The sequence below is a fragment of the Artemia sp. Qi Xiang Cuo genome, chromosome 8 (genome assembly GCF_049724085.1).
Source record: "Artemia sp. Qi Xiang Cuo chromosome 8, ASM4972408v1, whole genome shotgun sequence".
NCBI classification, from domain to species: Eukaryota; Metazoa; Arthropoda; class Branchiopoda; order Anostraca; family Artemiidae; genus Artemia; species Artemia sp. Qi Xiang Cuo.
In genome coordinates, this window is record NC_142801.1 from 64937215 (window position 1) to 64963466 (window position 26252).

At 35.6% G+C, this 26252-nt stretch overlaps 1 protein-coding gene across 1 annotated transcript; it reads right to left on the reverse strand.

Annotated features, from left to right (window-relative positions):
* Nucleotides 1-1056: 1056 nt before the first annotated feature.
* On the reverse strand, nucleotides 1057-24752 carry LOC148949701 (lysozyme c-1-like). The gene is made up of 4 exons (XM_089093678.1): nucleotides 24595-24752; nucleotides 19957-20063; nucleotides 2253-2322; nucleotides 1057-1286 (listed from the first exon to the last, which is right to left on the reverse strand). Exons 1-4 carry the CDS (start codon nucleotides 24725-24727, stop codon nucleotides 1144-1146), a joined length of 453 nt encoding a protein of 150 aa, XP_088949804.1. The 5' UTR covers nucleotides 24728-24752; the 3' UTR covers nucleotides 1057-1143.
* Nucleotides 24753-26252: the final 1500 nt, after the last annotated feature.

Sequence of the window (26252 nt, forward strand, 5' to 3'; positions counted from 1 at the left end):
AAATATGAATTTTTTTCACTGAATTAAGACACCCAAAAAACTTCTGAGACAGGACGGCCGCCAAATTTACCATAAAAGTAATAATTTTAAGTAAAAGTCTTTCATCTTGTTCAGGTTTGATCAGTTTTTACTTCCGACAAATTAGACTTTACGTTATTACTCGCTTTGGTAATAAGTGTCCTTGTGCATCCTGGTGTTGTCTCACTGAAGGACTTGTTTTAAGACTCATTATTGATGTTTGTGTTGCATACATCTTTTTGCCGATGGCGTTCCCACAAGTTCCCTTGTACTGGTTGCAGGCACGCAGCTAAACAGGCAGATTCCCCGATGATTTAAACACTTTGCCTGATGATGGTCCCTCAAAACATATCTCTCAGTTGAACTCGAAGGCGGAGCTAAGGCGCTCCTTTTGGAGTGGAATTATCTTTGGAAACTACTTTGAAAGCAGTGTTACACCCTGCCTTTCAGTTCATAGTCTCGATAATTTTCGCTCATCGTTCTTGGCGGCAACACAACTTTGGTTTTGTTGTATATTTTCGACCGGGATGTTTTTATTGTTAGAAACGGATAGTTACGAATAAACCTTTTAAGTTCCCGAGTTTAGTTCTGAAAACAAAAAGAAAATTACTGAGCTCTAGAGATTAGCTTTGGTTGTTTTTTTTCGAATGACTGTCTCCTGTGGTCGTAGTTCTGGTTATGTAAATATTCCTTTAACTATTCTCATTATAGTTAGTTGATAACTTAGTCATTCAGTACTTGCAATTGTGTAAGCTTTTTTACTAAGATCTTGGATATGGTTAAGACCATGTATATAGCGCCGGTGACAAAAACTATGTGTGGGAAAGGGTTTAAGACATTTGTTATAAACTCGACCACTGTTCGTGGGGTATCCGACACGTCAGGCCCGTTGACGCCCAAAAATTATGAAATATGTGCAAATAAAGAAAGTGTATCGCTTCAATTTGGCTGGGTATTTTATGTGCAGCATCGAGCCCTGGAAACATCCTTTAACTTTACTTGCCACTGCCTCTACCTCAAAGAAAACAAAGTGCAAAATTTTTAAGTCTTTTACGTACTATTTATTGAAAACAGACCGAAGATTTATTTAAAAGATATTGATATTACTTTAATGTATGTTACAAACTAAACTCCACAGTCAGAAACCCAGGATTCAGTGTTTGTTCCTTTGCAATTATTTAACCATCCATACCAAGCATCAAATCCATGGCGGCCGTGAATTTTCTTGGCACATGCAACGTCGTCACTAATACTGTCATCGAGTAGATCTGGAATTAGAAGAGAAATATGAGAGATATAGGCAAGTATATGGAGGGATTCCTTCCCTCTCCCCATTGTCTTTAAACTTAACATGTCTTTACTTGGTTGTAAAGATGCATGCGTTTTTCATATGAATATCTGGTTTTGTATCTTTGCTGATATTGGCAGTCCGCCTCCTCTTAAAACCTCGCCTAATTTTCAAAATAAACTCCAGTTGAATAAACGTGCAAATAAACAATAATTAAACATCTACAGATATGCTACAAAAGCTAAAATCAGAAGATTCTTGCTACCATCTTTAAGCTTAGAAAAGTCATAGTAATCATAATATATATAGGAGGTTTAAATATCCATGCTATAAAAATTTACCTATATTACAGAGGTATGGTATTGTAAAAAAAAATTATAGAAGTGTATGAAGCATTTTTAAATTTTAAAATTTTTTGGTTATTTTTCTTATCTTAGGGCCATTTGTCTCTAGACAGTCACTGAGGAAGAGCCAGGACTGGTGTATAAATGATATCAAAATTTCTTTATTTAGACTTTTGGCTACTATTGGGTGGAGTTACTCTTTACTTGCATTTTGCTACAACGAAATTTTTGAATATAAGACAGCATGTGAGTGGTTTCCTATTTGCCAGGTAATGGCGCTGAAGACCACAGCTTTGGTCGACGACACAACCCTACTGGTCTCTTAGAATTCTGGTTACTACTGAGCCACGTACCTCCTTAGTTACTTTTCGTTACCACGGACCATTTGATAACCTAGAAATTTTAGATTTCATTTCAGGAGAAAACGCACTAAAAACTTGAGCTCAGACCAGATTTAGTTGCAATTATGAGCCGCCATCATTCTGACTGAAAAAAACATAAAGTAAGCTTATAAGTAAATGAGCCCTAACTCTATCGACCGTTATCCTCTTTTCAAACGATTAAAAGAAGCCATTTAGTACAAAATGTGAAGGCGTACTTACTGGCACAGTTTACATTGCAGTCATTATATGCAGGGTTTGTAGAAACGTAACACCAATAATAGTCATTGACCTGCAATAAAAAGACTATAGACATTTGGAATATTAGTCAAATTGTAATTTAGTATAATGAGTAACCAAATAGCCATCGTGCCAGCTTTTTATTGTCTTTCTCTGTTTTATTTGGCGTTCGGCCACTTGCTATGGTCGGCCTTTTCAGTATTCGGCTTTACACAGAACAAGACCATTGACACTCACTAATCTGTTATTACGATGTCTTCTTTTTCTCCTTTTCAGTCTATTTCTTAGTGTTGATATCCACTAACTTTAGTTTAATTCTAACGGTTTCAAAACAGTTCTACATACATTTTTAATTTATAACTTTTTTTATTGGAACTGTTGCAAGTTCAGTGGAAAGATTATAGAAAGATTCGCTAATAGAAGTACAATCCTATATATATATATATATATATATATATATATATATATATATATATATATATATATATATATATATATATATATATATATATATATATATATATATATATATATATATATATATATATATATATATATATATATATATATATATATATATATATATATATATATATATATATATATATATATATATATATATATATAGCAGTTTAGCAGTTTCCTCTGCTAGCGCAGCTTTATTTTCGAGGAAAAGTCTTTTATCCTTCCTAGAGCTCTTTTTGATTTCTTTGTCCTTCTCCTTGTAGAGAAGCTGTGAAGCTGACATTGCACGCCGTGTGGCAGCAGTCAGTAAGGTCTGCTTAAGTAGCATACACTCATCAATCAAGGTCCAGGTGGTGTCAGAGATCCACCTTTCCTTTGGTTTCTTTCTGAACCTCAGCTTTTCTTCTACGACCGTAGTGTATACACTTTTTATGTATTCGCTCGGAACACATGAACTTAATTTATACTATCAAAAGGAGCAAAAAAGCTGGTCTAGGATATGTTCATTTTATTCTCATTAGCCTCAGCCTTCAGAGCGACCACAGCCGAAAAATCGTTTTTCCGTTTTTAGGCTCTCTTGATAATTTGGAAAAATGGCATATGTGGCACTTTTAATTTTTACAGCCGCTGTTGTTCTTAAAGGCAAATCGTATTATAATACGGGCAGCATTTTCTTTCTTCCTGTTTTTGTCATAGGGGTAATCGTATCTAACCAAATGCTGTATATCATTAATGTTAGCAATTTGAGACCGTTTTTAAGGCAAAAGTTACAATTTAAGCTGGGTTAATCACAACAAAGTGTCATATTCATTCAAATAGACTAAGTGCCGATGTATGAGAACTCTGACATAGGCAGTCTATTTTTCATGGTAAAAATTCTTTTACTGGGGGATCACATTCCTCCCTCTTCTAAACTTTCACCTTGATCCAATGCTCAAATTGCTGGCATATAGTAATTACACAATTTGTTAAGTACTATTAACAAAACCACAGTGCAGTATGTGCTTCCCTGGTACTAAATGTCGGCACATTAGTAATATATGGAAAGTATCTCGGGTTCAACATTGGATGGAATTATTTTTATTTTTATCAGTATGTTTCTCTTACGACAAATGGAGATTTGTCCTGTATTTTCTTCTATTTCAAACTAATAACTAATTACGCAGTGTGACAGTTCTAGCAAGTAATGAAACCACTGATACACCGTGCACATGGAAATAATACTATACCATCTACATTAACTTAATTCATTTTTCTAGGCACCTTAATTAAAAATCAGAGCCCCTCTTTTAAGATACCATTAGATATCCTAGGAGCCTATATTAGCAAGCTCGTGCCCCAAGTATACGTCCAGAAATGTTCTGCTGGAGTACCAAACTAGAAACTTTATTTTTAATGTATAGAAAAAAGAGAATTTGGCCAAAACACATATCTAAACACATCTTTGTACTTTTTGAAATTGATATGTTGTTTAGAAACACGTTTCTGTTTTTTTACTTTTATTATTTTTATGTATCAGCAATCACTTTAAAAATCGATTTTCTTTTCTTATTTTTCTATTTTGCATTGGTAAGTTCTCCAGCTGTTGAAATCCAATATTTCACACTACATTTAAATTTGTTGGCTTCTTCACTAAAAGTTGTAGTGTGTATTTTTTATTACCATTTTTATTTTTCCATCTATCTCAATATTCTTCAATGTTTATCAATATTTATTTTGTCTTTTTGACTTTTTACTGCCATTGTGGGTTCTGGGTCTTGTTTTTAGTCTCTTTCAAATCATCAGACTCAGTTGATTCAGCCACTAAGCATCAACACGTAGCTAGAACTTCAACTCACCACTCTTGGTTTCTGTGCAAAAAGGTGTTTTCCGATAAAGATAGCGCTCCTTTTGTCAATATTTTGTGTTAACTTGTGCTTAGAACTGGCATTTATTTAAGACTTAGTTTTGCAATTCAAAGTATTTGGTTTTGTAACAACCAGTCTATTAAGGCATAGCACATAGAGTGACTTTCTACTGATCACTCTTGGTTCTTGGGCAAAAACGTGTTTTCCTATCAAGATTCCTTTCTTTTAATATCTGTGTTGGTTTATTGAAGCAAACAAATCAACCGTTCTTTCTACATGAAAAATGGTATTCTTCTTGTAAACGCGTTAAATTTTGCTTGGAATTGGCATATTTTTGAACTATGTTTTTTCAGTTCAAAGTGATTAGCTTTGTTACATTCAGATTTACATTGTTTAGATCAAGACATCAGAACCAGTTGATTCACTCACTATTTATCAGCATATAGCTTGAATCCCTACTTGCCACTCTTGATTCTTCCACAAAAAACGGGTTTTCCAATCAAGATTGCTTTCATTTAAAACATGTTAGTTCCTTGAAACATAGATCTCACTGATCTTTCAACTTCAAAAATGGTGTTCCTCTCGCCAATATTTTGTGTTTATTTGTGTTTAGAATGGGTGTACTTTTAAGCAATATACTTTTAATTTTTAACAATGTTTTGCAATTCAAAGTTGCTAGCTTTGTAACAATCAGATTAAATTTGTTTCTGTCACAAATTAGAGTTAGTTGATGCAGCCACTAAACATTAGTAGAGAACAGAAAATTCTACTGGCCACTCTTGGTTCCTCTGTACAAACGTGTTTTCTGGTCAAGATTCGTTTCCTTAAAACTTGTTTTCACTGTAACATAACTTTTCAACCTCAAAAATGGTATTCTACTTGTTAATATTTGGAAATAATTTGTGTTTAGAATGCTATGTACGGGAATAACACTACTGCGGTTAAGGTAGGAAATGAGGTTAGTAGCTGGTTTTGTATTAAATCAGGAGTTAAGCAGGGTTATGTTCTATCCCATTTTATGTGGATTATATTGATTGACTTTGTCTTAAGAGGCATAGTAAAGGCAATGGGAGGCCACGGAATCAAATGGGGAGGAAAAAGTCTCATGGACTTAGATTATGCTGATGATTGAGGCATCCTAGATGAAAGTGTGAGCAAAATGAATGAACTTTTAGAGTTTTTACGAGTTCAGGGTGCTAGAATAGGTTTGAAAATTAAGGTTGAGAAGACTAAGTCACTAAGGCTAGGAATAGGTGAAGATGAAAAGGCGACGTTGGGTAACGAAAAGATTGATCAGGTGGGCATCTTCACTTACATTGGTAGTATTATTAGTAAAGACGGTGGGAGCAGTGAAGATGTTAAAACTAGAAAAGCCAAGGCTCAGGGTGTTTTCCACAGTTAAAGATAAGTCTGCAAACCAAGATGAGAATATTAGAAGCTACAATGATGACAGTGGTCAACTATGGCTCTGAAGCATTGGCACTCCGAAAAGCGGAGGAAGATTTGCTAGATGTTTTCCTGAGAAATTGCTTACGGATTGTTCTGGGTACCCGGCTGACCGACCGTATTTCAAAAAGTAGGATGTGCGAAAAATGTGGTTCAATACCGCTTTCTAGGGCTATAATGAAAGAAAGGTTGTTCATCTGCACGTTGTGCGGAGGAAGGATGACAGATTCCCGAAGATTGTCCTTTTCTGCCAACCGTCTAGGGCTAAATGGAAAGCAGGTCGTCCACGTCTGGGGTGGGAGGACGTCATAAAGAAAGATTTAAAGAAAATGGGAACTTCCTCGGAGGGTGTAAAAAGGGAGGCTTTGAATTGATTGGGATGGAAGTGGAGCGTACGTAGCTGTGTTGGCCTCAGGCAGCTTGGTGCTGCGGTGAGTTGTTATTAGTAATTAGTAGTAGTAGTAGTTTCAAATTGGCACACATTTAAACCATTTTTATGCGATTCAAAGTGATTAGCTTTATCATAAAATTAGACAAAAACATTCTTTCTTGCCGTTTCCGGTTTAAATTGCCGATGAATTTTTGCCCAGTGCAAGGACAAACCACTCATAAGACTTTGGTAAAAAGAAAACATCAGAAAAATGTCACAAATGTTATCACAAAATGTGTGATATCATAATTGTCTTGAGAATCATGGATTCAGATGAAGTTCCTTACTGTTATTATGAGAGTTACACTGTTTCGTTATTTTCCAGAGAAATTATGGGTCTTCAGGGAGCTCAGTAAAGCTGTCAGGCTATTTAAGCATTTTTGGGGAATTTACATATATTTAAATATATATATATATATATATATATATATATATATATATATATATATATATATATATATATATATATATATATATATATCACAAAAATAGACACACAAAAAATATATATCACTAAATAGACTGAGACCCAGTGACCGAGTAAATGTAACTGGTATCCCCTTTTTACAACTTGATATAAATACAGACCCGCCAAGCTCTGCCGAGGTCATGTATGCAGCAAAAAAGATGAAAAACGGACGAGTCACTTTCTGGCATTTGACCTGTTAACACCTATGCTGGGTTAAATTTTTGAAACCCGTTTTTGGAATTTATTAAAATTTAAATTTCAGTCATTGACCAGTTTCGAGTTATATTAACTGGATTTATTGTTTCACTATTTTGTCAAGGCCCATGAAATTCCCACGCCCAGAGTGCCGACTTTGTGCCTCTAGTAGAACAGTCCAGTACAGTCGGTGTCAACAGTGGTTTCATCCACTGTATGCTGGCATTTTTATTAAGGAGAGAAAACAATGTGGCGTGTTGATTTATTTAAACTGCCAGTCCTCCCATCCGTTGAATGAGGACCCCGAACCACCTTTAACACCACTTTCTCTACCCCCTGGCTCTAAACCACGCTGTACACCAAAGTCTGCCACAAAACCTACAACCCCATAATCAGTGTTTCAAAAAATCAACCTTCCCAAGTCCCCCCTTGTGTTGACTGAGTTAAATATATCAAATAGCTGGCTGATCTCCGAGCTAAATACAATTCCCAGTTAGAAAAGAATTCAGAGCATTAAGTAGCCATAGAAGATTTGAAAAAACAAGTTGACATTTTTCTCAATGACCAAAAAATTGGTGACGATATACTCCATGAACGCGATCTTGAAATTAAAAAATTAAGTGAAAATATCAACTCCCATAATTCCCACCGCCTCCTTATGAAAGATGAACTTTACAGTCTAGAAAACAATCAAGTGACCCTTAAATCGAAAATCGCCAAATTACAAGAGGACTTGAAAAACAACGAAGCAATTATTACTACACTAGGGGATCAATCATCAGAGTTCAGCAAATCCGCCATTAATCGCAAAGTATCCCATGAGAGCATACAAATACCTAAGTGTAGTAGACGCCCTTGAGTTCGTGAATAGTCCAGTGACTTCCGGTTTTTCAAATAAATTATCAGGTGATAATGAACTAAACAAAAGGATTAACAAGGTTATGGAGAAGTCATTACCAGACAATGACATTTTTATTATTTTTGAAAAAATTACGAAAGTGATGGATAAAAGTGAAATAAATATAAAAATAAGCAGAAAGGAAAATGTGATCTGCAAGCATTTTGATAGTGGTTTCTGCAAGTTTCGCAAACAATGCAAGTTTAAACATATTTGTCGTCATTTTATTTCGGGAGTTTGTGTGTCTGATAAGTGTATTTTTGACCATATTGATCTTTGTTCTGTTTTATCTTGTATTGATAAGTCGTGTACTTCTGCTCATGCATCTTCAGGATTGGAGCGCAGGTTTAAAATCCAACGTTTTTTAGAGCGACGCCGAAAGTATTCACGACCCCCCCCCCCTCCTCTTGTTCGTGTTCCATTCGACTTTCAGTCTTATCTCCCTGTATACCCGACACAGAGCAGTATACCACAGAAATCCATCCCTCGAAACAATCCTCCGCCCCAAGTACTTACGCGTACCCAGTCAGTCGAACCCCCGCGATCACTTCACTCAATTCGGACCATCCCCCCCCCCTCACTCATATTCCTCCCAAAAATCCACTTCCTTTCGACTCCTTCATTCTTCCTGCGTCCAAGAAGTTACCGGCCGGTTCTGGACTCCACCCGTTATTTGCTGAAACAAACCCAACCCCTCCCCTCTCAGACACCCCCCACCGTACTCCCCTCCCTCAGAATCATCTTGCCCCTCCCACCCCCACCCCCGTTTAAAGAACACTCCCAACTTGACTCATTCCCAGATCACCAGGAAACCTTTCTCACTTCCCTTGCACTTTATCCCCCCTGGCTACCCTACCAGTATGACTCTGGCTTAAGAGTAAGCAGGAAGAACGATCCTCTTGTAACACCTCCATGCAGAGTTTCTAAAACTTCAAATAGTTACCGCTGTTTCGAGTCTCCACTAGTACCTGCTAAAATAAGTACAATTGCATTAGAAAAAGATGGATTTGATCGCCCTGTCCCTTGATCTTCCTATCCGAGTTTAGCCCCCGTCAAGAATTGCACTAGAACCCCCGACCCCATCTGTGATATAAAAAAAGTAAAGTGTAAAAACGGTTTCTTCACAAGTCGCTTCGATTCCCCAAACTTTTGTTGAGCAACGCTGAAAGCCTTAACTTTGAAAAACTTAATGAATTAGACACCCTTTCTAAAATATATAGATTATAAGTAATCGCTATTACTGAAGTTCAAGCTCAAAATTTGCACATGTTAAAGATTAACAATTTTTTCTCAATTTATTAAACTCAGACCAGAAAACCACCCTCTGAGTAAGAAAGGTGGCGGAATTCTGTTCTTTGTTCGTAATAATTTATACCTAAGTGAAATCCCAATTCCGTGTCTTACTCCCTTTGATGAAGTTATGTGGGTGTGTGTCCGACCTAAAGTCTTGCCGCGTCCTTTTAATTTAATTGTCCTGTGTTGTTTTTATTGCTCCCCTAATCAGAAATCCGCTGACAAAATAAATTTTATCGAAAATTACATGCAAGCGCTGACTTCGTACTATCAAGATACCCAAATGCAGGAATTTTCCTGATGGGTGACGCAAATGATATAAGACTTGATTCTACATGTAACGCTTGTAATTTAAAATAGGTCGTTAATGTCCCTACTACAAAAGGCAACACTACTCTTGATTTAATTTGCACTAATCTTTCGCTAATCTAATCTTGCACTAATCTAATCTTTAATTTGCACTAAGTTTTACAAACCCGTATCCACTCTGCCCCCTCTAGGGGGTAGTTACTACTTTAGGCTTTTCCTATCTCCGCTGGCTAAAGTTAAACAGTCGTTTTCTATAACTGAAACCGCTTATAGACCTCTCACTGATTCAGGACTTTTCAATTTTGGCTCCTGGATTACTACTGAAAATTGGTCCACTGTGTATCAAATAAATGACGTTGACTCCATGGCTTTGTCCCTCCAAAATTTATTGAGGAGTAATTATGAATCCCACTTCCCTGAGAAAAAAATTTAAACGTGTTCTACAGATAAGCCTTATGTTACTGAGTATTTTAAAAAACTTATAAGAAGAAAAAAATCAATTTTTTCAAAGCAGGTCGTATTACTGAGTCTAATAGTCTAAGGAAGTTCCTAAAGAAAAAATTAAGAAATGCAGCTTCTAATTATTATAATAATAAAGTCAAAGATCTATACTCTAACAAGCCCAAGCAATGGTACAGAAAAATTAAAGAAATATGCGGGAAAAGTCCTTCCGAAATTAATTTTCATCTCCCTGTACCCCCTAATAAGAATACAAACCATTTGAACTTGTATCTTGCTTCCATCGTGCAAATTCTTCCCGCTTTCACTGGCGCATGTCCAACTATTCCTCCCAATACCTCCTTCCCCGTTCTTTCTCCATTTGATGTTATAAATAAAATTCTAAAGCTTAGAAAATCAAGTATTTGTCCCTTGGACATCCCAGTTGACTTAATTAAAGCCTTTTCGGACAAAATTGCTGAGCCTTTATCAAATTAAATAAAAAAAACAGGTTTTTTAAACTGAAAGTAAGGAGCGACATTAAAACTTAAAACGAACAGAAATTATTCCGTATATGAAAGGGGCTGTCCCCTCCTCAACGCCTCGCTCTTTACTCTAAAGTTTTTTATTGTTTTAAAAAATAAAGTTGTGAGACAGGGTCAAACTTTAGCGTAAAGAGCAAGGCGTTGAGGAGGGGACAGCCTCTTTCATATACGTAATATTTTCTGTTCGTTTTAAGTTTTAATGTCGCTCCTTACTTTCAGTTTAAAAAACTTGTTTTTTTTTATTTAATTTCTGAATGTTTTTTAGTGTAAAGTATTTAACATCAATTCGAGAAGCTTTTCCGGGTATCTCATTTCTTAGTTATTTGGGCATTTATGTGTCAACGATAGCGGTCCAGGGGGGAGCTCTTGGGACTAAAGCTAGTCGTGGGAAAGGGGTCGTTCCCAGACCTGGAACTTCCGTTCCAGGAAAGTTATATTCTTGGTTCATTTCTAAAGGCAGTCCATCTCTCGCCTTCGTCGTAGCTAGTTGTTCTTGTGCTACCTTATTTTCTCTATGTGTATTCTCACGTTATTTAATAAAGACCATGTACCAACATTTATCGTCTATCTTTGGAATTTACGTAAACCATTACATCTGCCAATATAAAAGGCATACAAGTAAAGAACTAAATAGAGGTTTACAGAGTGGTGACACCAGACATTTACAGAGTGGTGGCAAGCGGTTAAAACTGGTGGAGCATATATCACTAGTGGAAAACCTCCAAGTGACATTTGAGTGACCGTTATAAGTACTTACGACATCTCACGCTAAATACTGACAACATATTGAAGAGTTATTTCGCCTGCTACCAAAATTGCTTGTGATATTGAGCCGCAAATACTGCAAAAGACTGATTAATAAGACATCGAAACGTTACGAGCTATTGAACTTTCTTCTATTCAAAGCGCCTTCTTGAGAAACACTTTCTTTTAAATGAACATTTTGAAATAGGCTGTTACACAGTGGTTAATATGGATTTCCTCGCGATTGCTTCTATCTACTAATTCAAATTTCTACAACTGAGAGTCTCCGGTTGATTTCTACCTTCACTTAGCCATTCTACGTTTGGTAATTTTTTTTTTACCTGATTTTATACAGTCGACGTGTGATCTACATTTGACAGTTTCCAACCAAAGTATAACATTTTGAATTCAATAATCGAAAATTAATTCTCAATTGTGACTACATTTGCCGCTGGTGATTTAATTGAGACCAACTCCAATTGGATTTGGAACGGACTGTCTTTCGTAAGTGATTTAGCACGACTAAACAACCCAGTAAATTTTATTAGACCCTTGTTGTTAAAGGTGAAGTTTATTGCCAAAAATCTGGCGTCCGTAATTAAAGAGCTGTGTTTAAAACAAATATTTAAATTTTTAGAATAATTGCTTTTTCAAATTTTGATCTCAATATGTCAGTTATTATTCCTATATTGGACCCGGCGAAAACTGGATATAACAAAAAGGTTGCTTTTGATTTTGCAAAACAGTGGATGATAAATGGCATATTTCCATTTCTTTTATTTGACTCCCCTCGATTATAAATTTGTCAAGTTTAAAACATGTATTACTTGTAGCATTTTCCCCAGGCAAAATAGTAGGCAAAATCGTTGCAGAGTTTGTAGGCGTGGCTCAAATTTAAGGATGAAAGTGTATATCGATTCTATACAAGGATGCAAAAATTTGGAGGGTCATGTAGGGTGTCCTTAGAAGCCAGGGATGATGGTGTAGTCCTTGGAAGATTTGCTCTTAATTTATTCAAGGAGTGGATTAGACCTTCCTACAAACGGTGTTTGTTAGAGAATAGTGCAGAATTTTTTTTTGTTTAGGTGATGCGTACAAGGTTGCAAAGCAATATTAACAAATAGTGAGGAAAGGAGAAACGTCTTCTTTTTCCAATGAATTTTTTTTCTGCGCGAACGAGGGTGAAATTTGGACTCAATGATAATGAGAAGGCACTGCGAGATGGTACTGATTCCTCGCAGGGCGGTTTGGCTACCCAGGAAAAGGGAGCTGGTTTTGAGGTCCCGTGGGATGGTACTGATGCCTCACGGGATGATTTTTTTTGTTGCACTGCGAGATGGAACTGATGCCTCGCAGGGCGGTTTGGCTACCCAGGAAAAGGGAGCTGGTTTTTGAGGTCCCGTGGGATGAGAAAAAAAAGGTGGAAAGGGGGCTCGTTTTGAGGTCTAGTGGGATGAGGTTGATGCCTCACGGGATGGTTTTAATGCGTAGCGCTAATAGTTATGTAGAGATATCAACAGTAGTACTGCCATTTGTCGAACCATAAGTTAGTAGAGCAAAACCAAATAGGTCAAAACCGAGGCATTCCATAGCAATAAGACCCCGAGGATTTTATTGTGAATAATATCTTAACGTCATTGCATCATGGTATGATTTTTAAAGTGTTTGCAATTTCTTGAAGTTGTCTCTGGTATTTTTAGGATTAATTATATTTTCCATGTCATTCCTTTTGAACTAATCTTAAGATTATACATAATAACAACTTTACTTGTCATCGTCAAATTCAGGGTTATGGGGAACAAGTCTATTTTGAAGAAGTGTTAAAATATCCAGTTTCCGACTACGGTTGTTAGTGTGGTTCATTTATACTATGTAAGTTTTTACTTATGCAAGTATTGTGTAGTGTTTGTATTATGTAATTGTTTACTAGTTCATGCTGTAGAATGTTAGTAGGCGAGAAGTGAATAATTTGGGAAGGGAATGTTTTGAATTCAATTAAAGTTTGGGGGTTTAATGAGAAGGGGATAAGCCAAATTTGGGAAATTTAACTTAAAACAGGGGGGAGATTCTGTAAAGTATTTAACATCAATTCGAGAAGCTTTTCCGGGTATATCATTTCTTAGTTAGTTGGGCATTTATGTGTCAACGATAGCGGTCCAGGGGGAAGCTCTTGGGACTAAAGCTATTCGTGGGAAAGGGGTCGTTCCCAGGCCTGGAACTTCCGTTCCAGGAAAGTTATATTCTTGGTTCATTTCTAAAGGCAGTCCATCTCTCGCCTTCGTCGTAGCTAGTTGTTCTTGTGCTACCTTATTTTCTCTATGTGTATTCTCACGTTATTTAATATAGACCATGTACCAACATTTATCGTCTATCTTTGAAATTTACGTAAACCATTACATCTGCCAATATAAAAGGCATACAAATAAAGAACTAAATAGAGGTTTACAGAGTGGTGACACCAGACATTTACATTAGTTAATGCAGCTTTTATTTTGGCTCACCGCCATTGAATAAGTAAACAAAATTTGCAAAAAATTTTGCTTTTCTTTTGCTAAATGGATGTCTCTAAATTTGGTTATGACGTAATTTACAAATTAACTTACGTAACTAACTTCTATATTCGTATATTTTTCTTCTGGCAAATAATACGAAAAAGTTGCAGATTTTTGCAGATATGAACTTGAAACATATGTAATAGGGTTTTCTGATACGCTGAATCTGACGGTGTGATTTTCATTAAAATTCTTTCACTTGTAGGGGATGTTTCCCCCTCTTTAGAAAATCGGGTAAATTTTCTCAGGCTCGTAGCCTTTGATGAGTAATACTAAACTTAATAAAATTTATATGTTTAGAATCAGCATTATAAACACATTCTTTTGATACATTTATTGACATCAGAATTCCGTTTTTAAAAGTTTCGATTACTATTGAGCCGTATCGCTTGTTTTTTTTATTGTTTTTTTTTTATTACGTATATGTTATAACGTATATGATGGGGGTCTCCCCTTAGGCAATACCACGCTCTTAACGTTAGAATTTGAAAATTCACAAACCTCTGAATCAAAAAGGCCGTTTAATTAGAATAGATAGCTGTTTTGAAAGCACTAAAAAAAACTGTAGCGTAAACAGCGAGGTATTAACTTGGGGGAGAACCCCCTCACATACGTTATAATTTCTGTTCGTTTTAAGTTCTAATGTTGCTTTTTACTTTCAGTTGAAAAAACTAGTATTTTTTATTTAATTTCTGATCGTTTTTTAAATAATGCTTGGAAATCCGTCGCCCCCTTCATAGAAATGTCCCTTATCCCAAAGAAACATCCTCCACGGAAATATTCTCCAGAGTGACCCCCTCCTCTAGCCCCCCCCCCTCCTGAAAAAAATCCTTCCTGAAAATGTCTGTATACTTCCCAATAACCAATAAATAATGCATGCAAGTCCGGCGCCCCCTTCATAGCAATTTCCCTTCCCCCATGAAAACTTCCTTCATGGACAGATCCTCCAACATAACCCCCGACCCTCCCCCCCCCCCCACTACCAGAAAAAAACACTCCTGAAAACTTCTGTATACTTCCCAATAACCAATACTATATGTTAACATTGGGTAAAGTTCATAACTTTTAGCCCTCCCTCTGGGGACTTCGGGGGATTAAGTCATCCTAAAAGACATGTTTATCATATTTTCGATCATGCTGAACAAAATGGCTATCTCAAAATTTTGATCGGGTGACTTTGGGAAAAAATAAGCGTGGGAGGGGGCCTAGTTGCCCTCCATTTCTTTGGTCACTTAAAAAGGACACTAGAACTTTTAATTTCCGTTCCAATGAGCCCTCCCACGATATTATAGGACCTCTAGGTTGATATGATCCCCCGTGGGAAAAAAAATAAATAAACTCGCATCAGTGATATTTCTTCTGGCAAAAATGTAAAATTCCATATTTTTGTAGATAGGAGCTTGAAACCTCTACAGTAGGGTTCTCTGATATGCTGAATATGATGGTGTGATTTTCATTATGGTTCTATAGCTTTTAGGGGGTCTTTCCCCCTTTTTTTTTAAATCAGCTAAATTTTCTCAGGCGCGTAACTTTTGATGGGTAGCACTAAACTTGATGAAAGATATATATTTTAAATCAGCATTGAAATCTGATTGTTTTGATGTATCTATTGGTATCGGAAAACCGTTTTTTAGAGTTTCGGTTACCATTGAGCCGGGTCGCTCCTTACTTACAGTTCGTTACCACGAACTGTTTAGTATTTTCAACCACATCACAAAATTTGGTAAATTCCCAAGTTGCTGGAAACAAGGTTTTATAACACCTGTCCCTAAAAAATGCACCAGTCTGACTTTCGCCAACATTCGCCCCATTACACTCACTTCAGTTTTTTCCAAACTTTATGAAGGTTTCCTGCGTATTGACACCCGGCAGTTCGGTGGAAGAAAACTTCCACCACCCATTACCTTGTGCACTTAATGCATGCCATCGTAAGTAACCTTGATAAACCAAATGTTTGGCTAAACCTTGTTTTAGTTGATTTCCAAAAAGCTTTTGACCTAGTTGACCACACCACTCCAATTCGTTCACTACTGGTTAACTTTAAACTTGATCCTCTGTTAGTAAATATTGTCATATCGTTTCTTTCAAATAGATCACAAGTTGTTAAATACAAAAATATTTTCTCTAACCCCCTCCCTATATATTGTGGAATTCCTCAAGGAACCTTATTGGGACCATTTTTATTTCTAGTCATGATTAACGATATTGGTAAAGAGTTCCCCCAAAGGTGGAAATACGTGGATGACTTGTCGATCCTCGAAGTATGTCACAAGAATATTAAAAGTAACCCCCTTGAAATTCTAACCCACATTTCGGATGAAGCTAAGAACCTAAATATGAAAGTAAATTCCACTAAATCAAATATAATGACGATAAATTTTTTGAAATCTACTCCCACCTTCCTTGACCCTATCCCCCAAGATATTTCTGTGTCTTCCTTTAAATTACTTGGGGATACAATTTCCTCTAATTTAAAGTGGGATATCCACGTGAAAGATATTGTCCGTAGAGCTAATGCGTCCATGTCTCTCCTTAAGCTCTTGAATAAATTTAACGTCCCCTCATCCCATTCTTTAAGGATTTATACTTCTTTTGTCCGCCCGCATCTTGAATATACTTGTCCAGTTTGGCATCCTGGCATCTCCCGGGATGAATCAGATAAAATTGAATCTATTCGAAAAAGAGCCCTAAGAATAATTTTTAAAGAAACTTTGGTACCATATTCACTCCATCTAAAAGAGGCCAAGCTGGAAACTCTTGAGCACAGGAGAAGAACGCTGTGCCTCCGTTTTTCAAAAAATGCAAAAATAAACCCTCGCACGGAAAACATTTTCCCAAAAGACACTCCCCATCCAGGCACCGCCTGCCACGTACTGTTTCTGAACCCGTCCCAATCTTGTCCCCCATCCATTGTTTAACCTCCAGATATGAAAAAACCTTTGGCCCCTTCATTACTGATCAAATAAACCACTAGTTTTTTTTTTTTTTTTTTTTTTTTTTTTACTGGTGATACCCATCCTTGTGTCCGTTTGGTTCTTCCGTTCCCTCCCTTTTTTATATAGTCTCTTTTAAACCTTTTTAACACTATTTTTATCTCAATTTTTTTTCGGTTTTGTTTTAGTTTGTGCCTTTTTAACTTTCTTACATTTGACACTTTTTGTTTTTTAGACTAATGAATGGCTTTGCCTTTCTGATATTGTTGTTTTTGGCATTGTTTAGCCAGTTTCTTAGTTGTTGTGCTATTTCTATGTTTTTTTTATTATATGACCCCGAAATGCGAATTCGACCCTTTGGGGCTTGTGATAGTTATTTTTTGAAATAAATATCTTATCTTATATCCCAGCAGAAATGCTAAAGTATTCAGTAAGAACATGCCTCTCTGTGTGGATCGCCCTTTTCACCAATATATGGAATATAGGGAAGGTTCCTCGTGAATGGACCAAGGGGATATTGGTGAAAATCTTCAAAAAGGAAGACGCAATGGTGTGTGATAATTGGATGGGTATCAACCTTCTGCCAGTAACATGCAAACTATTGGTTTCCATTATATTGTATTGGATACAAGAGGCACTAGATAAACATCTGCGAGAAGAGCAGCATGCTTTTAGAACCGGCAGATCATGGTCAAACTTGATATTTGTACTGAGAACGCTTGTCGAGGAATCAAGAGAGTGGAACAACAAGTTATACCTACTATTTATTGATTTCGAAAAGGCGTTTGACTCAGTTGACCGAGAATGCGTGTGGACAGTCCTTAAGTATTATGGGGTGCCAGAAAGACTAGTGAGCATGATAATAGCCCTATACGAAGAGACCGAGTACTGTGTTAAGACCAAGAATGGTACAACCAGATTTTTCAAGATAATGTCTGGTGTGCGTCAGGGGTTCGTACTTTCCCCATTTCTTTTTGTAATTATAATGGATTAAGTATTAAGACGAAACTCTGGATATGACGTAGAAGTAAGCAGAAATCAACTCTGTGATTTAGATTTTGCGGATGACGTAGTCTTGCTAGAAGATTCTAAACAGAGGTTGCAGCAGCTACTTGACGCAATTCCAGAAAATGCAGAAATGTCGGGCTAAGCATAAACGTTGACAAATCAAAGAGCATGTACATGACAGGCTCACTCCTTGTTCTGCATCACAAGAATACAAGTCTAGAGCAGGTAAAGGACTTCAAATACCTGGAAAGCTGGATCGCTTGTGATGTTGAAATAATGATCGAGATTAAACGCAGAAATTGTCAGTCAATTGGAGCTTTCAATAGACTTAAGCCAATTTGGAGAAGGAGCAAATATTCCTTGCGACTGAAGCTACGTCTCTTCAATAGCAATGTGCTCTCCATACTCTTCTACGCTAGTGAGTGCTGGAAAATAAATCTGCAGCTCGAAAAGAGAATTCTTGCATTTGAAGATAAGTGCCTGAGGAGAATTTTAAACATAAGTTGGCAACAGAGAATCAGTAACTTTGAAATCCGGAAATAGAACAGGACAATCTCTCATTACTGCTGTCTTGAGGAAAAAGAGGTGTTCATATTTAGGCCATGTACTCCTAATGAAATAAGTCCGCCGTCCTTGGACAGCGTACGAGTGGAAACCAGACGGCAGAAGAAGACGAGGTCATCCAAAGAACACTTTGTGGCGAACTTCTGATTGAGATCTGATGACGGCTGAGACCTCACTAATACCTGAATGGGAAGATGTTACCACTGCAGCATTGCTTTGGGACGAGTGGAGAGGCTTTGTCGACGCCCTATGTACCACCAATGACTCAGGAGGAACTAAGTAATTAAGTAGTAAGTAAGTATTCCGAGCGAATTCAAAACCATTTTATGGCGTATGCCTTCTTTTTCCATGACAAAAAAAGGAGGCAGATACAGGTCCCTTGTAGCTTGAGAAGATGGTCCTCTTCTGTCATGCTGTAATGTAACAAGAAATGATAAAAAAAGACATACGCTACTTAGAGGAATATTTCTCTTTTTATCTTCGTAGCAGTACAAGATAGGACAATCCTAACTGCACCATTCAATTCCTCGTGCTTTGTTTACTTATGAAATGTACATAACTCATTTTCAACCAAAATGGCTTGTGTTTCACTTTTAATTATCATTGCCGAACATGGAAGGGCTTACTGAACCTCAACTGAAGCACATATTGCCAGTTCTCGTCTGCTGTTTTACCAAAGCCTTCGATTTTTATTTTTTTTTTTTTTTTTTTTTTTTTTTTTTTGCGGAACTTACCCAAGCTATGTCTTTATGCTGATTTTCTTCTTAATTTGCCTCTCTCTCAGCAACCCCATCTACATCAAAAACATTTTTTCGCTTTTAAAATTATAGATCTATCTCTAGTTTTCTGATAGAATTAGGTATCACACATAAAAATACTATGAAACACAGAGAAATTGCATAAACATACAAAATAGATAGATTAAAAAATAACCTTATATGGAGATACTGAAGCTATAACCAATCAAGGTTTTCTTGATAGCGCAAATGTAATGACTTTTAGTTAGGCAAATAAACATAAATAAACAATTCAAAAAAAGGATAACCAAATGAAATACTACGAACAAAAAAGTAAAAGTGCTCATTTTGTGAATTTGGAAGGTTCTTGATTAATATAATGTTATCTAATTCATATTTGTTTATTTTTCGATAAAGCATTGATTTTACCCTGTTTTGGATTATTGTCTCTATACCAAAACACTTGCAAATTCATTCCCTTCCATTTAGTATAACCAGCACGGTATAATTTTACCATTATAGGTGCAATTTGGAAGTCCTGGTACAGCTAAAAACAGCAAATCTTGGGTACATTTAGGGTTTTCTTATTCTTTTCTAAATTTGATATCGGTTTAAGCCTTAGTTTATCGAAAATTTTCATTCTGTAATATCAGATTCATAAGCTGTTCACATGGTTTAATTAATCTCTGACGGTACAATTTTAGTCGGAAAACTGGTGTAGTTTATTCCAAAGCCTTGGCGACGTTGCTTCCATTAGGTGTGAAAAAAATTAGTATTGATTGTAATCAAGCTTAGAAGCAGAAAAATACTGACCTGGAAAAGGCCCCAGTCGTAACTTCCACCCGTTACTCCACTTCCACCATTTGGTCCACCCTTAGCTGCAGTATTGTAACTACTTTCATGTTTGACAAGACAAACCCCTTAAATATAAAAGGTGTCTTTATTAGAAATACGATGCCAAAAACATATATCATGCTTTTTTGTTTCATTCTCTTACTCCACTGTTCTGTTTTTGTAAATAATTTGTAAACATTACAGTTACTAAAACTGATAAAATCAGAAAACACTTGTCATTTAAATTAACTAAACAAAAATTAATTTATAGCTGCCACTTGGCATGAGTAGCACTGATCTGTCTCCTGTTTTTTTTTCACGGCTAGCGGATTACCAGAACATCACAGAAAGGTGTTTAATGACTCATTCAAAATCTATTTCACATATCTACGTGTTTTCTATAGATTCCACCATCTGCAAGCGCCATATGGCAGTGAAAGGGCACTTTTTCGCCATTTCTTAAGAGCTGGGGCTAGTGGGCTACTAGAACATCGTAGACAGATGTTTTATGGCTTCTATAAATTCTATTGCTCATCCCTATAATGTTTTAGATTTTAATGTTTAGTGTTTTGTTCTTCCTATAAATTCCACCATCTGTAAGTTCCAAGTAGCACTAAAACAGCGCTTTTTGGTGCCATGTATCAAGTGGAAAAGCCGGGGCTAATGGGCTGCCAAAACTAGTTTGCGTGATGTTTATAGCTAATTTGAAAGCTCTTGCTCATATCTACGTGCCTTTTATCACTTCTACCATCCGTAAATGCGTAATAGCCCCAAAAACAACAATTATGGTGCCACCTCTTAAGTCGAAAAACATGAAAGTATAAAACGGTATCATTATAATAATTATGGTCCGAAACCATTAACTGCAGATTTATAAGAACACCACCCGTATACTCTCCCTCCAAGCCATCTTAGTAAGCTACGCAATTATGGTCCTAAAAACACCAATGGATTAAATTAGATTATTGAACTGTGATTCAGTCAGTAGAGCACTAAGCTTCAAGTCAGAATGGCAAGCATTGAATTCCTGCTTGGGAATTTTTTTCAATCATGGTTCTGTCCTTTCTATATGATTATTTTTCTGATAATTCACTATTTTCTTAAATGTGATGCACCTATTTTTTAATTTATTAAGCATTTTGATTCAAAAAGGAACCAAAATCATCTAGTTTCATGGTTTGCAACTACACTCTTAATAGATCACTAAGCTCTTACCCCAACCCCTGGCCACTTAGGGGTTGGAGAAGTGTAGGCACGTGGTTCTGGAACCACTCCAGGCTGTATATTAAAAGAATGATTACTTATTATTATATTTAGGCTACTTAATCAAATTTTTTTCTTATTGTACTATTTAATAGACAGGATAAAAGTATTCATAATGTATTATAGAGAAATCATTGTACTAAAAATCTATTTATGTTTTTTTATGTGATATTTTTTGAGTTTTCAGGTTACATTCTAACTTTGTTTTGTTTATTGCTATTCCACACCTTTACATCGAAAGTTTTTTGGTGTTTAGCAGGGGGAGAGAATGTTTAGTGAAATCAGTTAGAGATACGAAAATTATGCTTATGTTTTGAAAACCTTGAAGATCTTCTGTAGGAAAACAGTTACTTCTAGAACACCAAGGAAATTGATACGTGATAAAAATCTTAGGAATTATTCCTTAGTGTAGGGTTCATTTATAATATAGAAGAGCGCATGTTTTCTTGCCTGCTCTGGGTGGCATTAAACTGATTTAAAACGTTAAACCCTAACCAATGTCGGTTCTAATATTGGAATATTCATCTAGTTCCATCCTACATTCCTGTTCTCGGTGCCTAAACATATATTGTTTTGTAAAGTATGGATAATGAACTTTTTGTTGTAAACTTGACGTTGTGCAGGAATACAAAGCTAGTTCCATAGAAATATGGTTCATATTTCTGATAGTAAAAGGGTATTAAAAAAATAAGCAGAATTTTGTAATTGTTTATTGATTTTTCTATTTCAATGGATCTTTCAACTTAACCTCCTTCAATGTCAAATCCCTTCTCCTGGTGATACTTCCATCCTTTTCGACTATTTTTATAGAAATCCAGAGATTTCTTTAACCATCTATAAGTCCCAGGAGCGGATCCAGGATTTTTTTTCGGGGGGGGGGGTACTAATTTTTGACTTTTTCGGGGGGGTTTTACTAATTTTTGACTTAGTTTTCGACTAATTTTACTAATTTTTACCTAGGTTTTACTAATTTTCAACTTATTTTCGACTCGGTCAAATTTTTTTTTTTTTTTTGGGGGGGGGGGGTTCAAACCGGGTACCCTCCCCCCTGGATACGGCCGTGATAAGTCCGCAAGCACAACTCCATCACCGTCATATAAAACGGTTGCCATTACCTTGTGGACAAAATTTCACGTGTTTTTGGCAATAACTATCGCATTATTGCATTTTGTGGTACCAGGAAGGTAAAATGTGACCCAGATTCAATGTGACCCAGAATGTGAAGGTAAAATGTGACCCAGAATCAGAATTGAATGACGGGGACGATGAACGTGCAAAGCTTTATTGGTCACCCATTAAAAACTAAATAAGAGAAACTTCTTTCTTTTGATGTCAGTTTATGTGGTATAATTTCACAAAACTTTATGAATTGATACGGAAATTATGCTTAGGTTTTGAAAACCTTGAAAACCTTCTTTAAAAAAAGAATTACTTCTAGAATACCAAAGAAATCCTTGCGCTATAACAATCTTAAAAGTTAGTTTTTAGTATGCAGTTCATTTTTAATATAGAAGAGCGCCTGTTTTCTTGCTAGTTCGAAAAATTTTGGAAGATTTGGTCAGGAAGATTTAACCTATAAATCTTTCGTAGAACTTTTGTGATGAAAGGCTTGAGAGCTAGATAGTCTCAGTGAGAGGGAAAGCTAGCATAATTTTTATAAAGTTGTATGATTATTTTCACTTTTTGATGAAAATCTATCATCTTAGGGCAGACCTACAGCAGATAGTCATACAGTAAGGCCAATCTAGATAGTCTATCAGTTCTGTGACCCATTTGAACTTAATTGGATACCAAAAATATTTCAAAAACTTATGACCGACCATGTCCACCGGATTTGAAAGTGATTGGACGACTGAGATTTTTAATTAACAATATTTTTAATTAAAAACGGGTACAGATTATTTAAAAAAAAAACGAAGTTCTACCGAGGGAAATAAAGAGCGAAGTTAAAACTTAAAACCAGCAAAAATTATTGCTTCACGGTCTATCTAACATATATCAATAAAAGTAGTACAAATAAACCAACTTATGATGTTTCCCTATGTCTGTAGGATAATAGAAAACTAGCACTTCACTGAAAACACAAAACCAAGTAAAAAGGATATTCATTTAGGAGTCAAAAGTGAGTACGTAGCGTCATAACAACAATATAATCTATAACGCTTTTCATAGTCCTACACCAACTGTGATATCATTAACTTTCATTCTAAAATTAGAATTATCTTAAAAACTAATTATTATACCTGGTCTCACCAATTATAATACCAATGTGAGTAAAACACAATTTTAAATTGTAAAAAAAAAACTCTTTAGTATTGCTCGAAATGAAGAACAAATAAACCCTAATATGAACTCTGAAAATCCGGTTATTCTCCTCCGTACAACGGAGAATTTCAAGTTATGATACAAGTTCTAAAGCTAGTCTATGGTCCTAATACTATCAAAATGGCTTCACTTTGAGCTTCTCTGCAAAATAATCATGAGATATCCCTAAAATGCTTTACTTTTATACTCTAGAAAGTGTCCATAAATGGTTTATTTTTACTATACCAAAACTTCTATATTGTTTTGTGTTTTCAGTTAAGCACTAGTTTTCTGTAATCCTACAAAAGAGAAGAAAATATCGTAAGTTGGTTTATTTTTATTACTTGTATTAATATATATTAGGAAGACCGTGAAGTAATATTTTTTGTTCGTTTTAAGTTCCGACTTCGCTATTTACTTTCCTCAGAAAAACTGTGTTTTTTAATTAATAAAGTCAACAGTCATATGATGTAAACGGTTTATCAACTTTTTGAACGGCTTTACAAACTTTATTTGCATCTGGGGAGTTGTTGATTAACAACCGGAAATTATTAAAGATAATGATGATATTTTCGTATATTTAAATGGATAAGCAGTATTGTCTTTCAACCAAACTAAAGATAAATATTCAATTTACGAATCTATAGGCATCTATTGCGCGACTAAATGTAATCTGCTGCCTTAAAATCATCTTTCTCCCACCAGAAACTTAAACGATTAAACATAAATGATAAAAATAACCCTACAATATGAAGTTGGAATTTTTTGTCAATCCCCTGTAAAGGGAACAGGATGGAAGAAGATAGTGTTGAACCGTTGATGGCCGTAGTTGTTGACCGTAGGTGGCCGTAGTTGTTGACCGTTGGTGGCCATAGGTGGCCGTAGTTGTTGGCCGTTTTTATCGTTGTGATTCATTCAAAGTATTGGTAATAATGTAAAAACGTTTGTTTATGGTGACGAAAAATAAATTGCGTATCAAATTAAGGCCCATTTCAAATACCTTTGACAATGGTGTGAGAAACAAGAAAGAAAATGAAAAATAAATCTTACAGTCTCCTAGGGTTGATCTACTAAAGCCATAGTCATTCAATAGAGTTCTTGCCAATTCACAACGCTCAAAAACCTTTCCGTGGGCTGCTGAGATTAGGGAGAGGCACAAAACGAAAGCAGCAAAACCTTTCATTTTTCCAATTAAATCTCTAAATGACAATTCTTTAAAAAAAAGAGGCCTTTTATAATGAAGCCTATTATTTGTTTATGATAAAATAATGTAAACAAAGTCTTATTATTAAATTAGTTGACAGAAAGAACAATAACATTTTCCTTCTTTAAAAACAAAGGTCGCGTGTAGACAAACAATGGGAAATAAATCAGAATAACGGAAGATGACAAGCGATAACCGAATCCCACTTATTTGCTATAGTTTTGTTTAGAATTAGATTAATATTATAATCTTTTTTTTATCAAATCATTATTTACAGTTAACTAATTTTAAGAATATTAAAAAAAAAGTAGTTTAGCGAAAAAAATTGAAGACCCATATCAAAACCTGAGATGAGCAGAAATAAAGTCATATAATAAATTAAACAGTTCGTAGTAACGAGCTATAAGTAGGGAGCAACCAGGGCTAACAACAACCAAGATTATAAAAAAACTGTTTTAATATATATATATATATATATATATATATATATATATATATATATATATATATATATATATATATATATATATATATATATATATATATATATATATATATACCTTATATAAAATTACCTTTTTTTATTCGATCTTTAACTTTTGTCTCGGCTTGTCTTTTGTCATTATGAAAGACATATCACTGAACCTTTATTTCTTTTAATTGTTCAGGTGGCGGGACAAAAACTTCTTTTTCTTCCAAAGATTTATCTAGTCCAGGTTTTTGGGTTTTCAAAGCTATGGTAGGCATTAATGATTTTATCAATTCAATTTATTTCAATGGGTTTATTTACAAAGACAAAAAAATAAATCGCACACAATACAAAATACTCAATCCATTCCTGGACACCGAGAACCACAATCAATGTCCTTCCAACATGAGACGCAGAGTGATCACCGCTCATACTCCCAGACACAAGATTGCCTCTCAATAATAAAAAAACATATAACCATTACCTTCCTGCTCCTTTCTCCAGATGAATCCACCCCATCATAAATTAAAAAAAATACTTTAGTTGTTTATATTTTAATCTTAAACTTTTTAATTATCATACTTTACATGATTTATCACACTCTACTTTAACTTTTCTTTTGTAATGCCAATAAATGATTTTTAAATGACACTAGGGAGCTCCTACCTCTCAGCTCTTCCGGGATCAGGTTCCATATCTTTGTGCATGTTATATTTGGAGAAAATCTGATCGTACAGTCGGGATGAAGGGTATGGGCAGGTTTGATGACGTTCGAGTAGGGCATAGTATGATGGTTCGAGATCGGCCAGAATAATGTTTTAAATGAAAATGGCAGCTCACCAGCTAAAAACTTAAACACAAATTTCAAGCATGACAGTTGATGCAGCGACTCTAGTGACAAGTGCTCTTCATTTTTTCACCTGAAAATGAGGCATTATCTATGAATAGAATTCATTCTTTGCAGAGGAGATTTGAAAGTTGACTGGCAGATCATTGCACAGTACTGTAAATAGGGCTTTATGAGGGTGTTATATA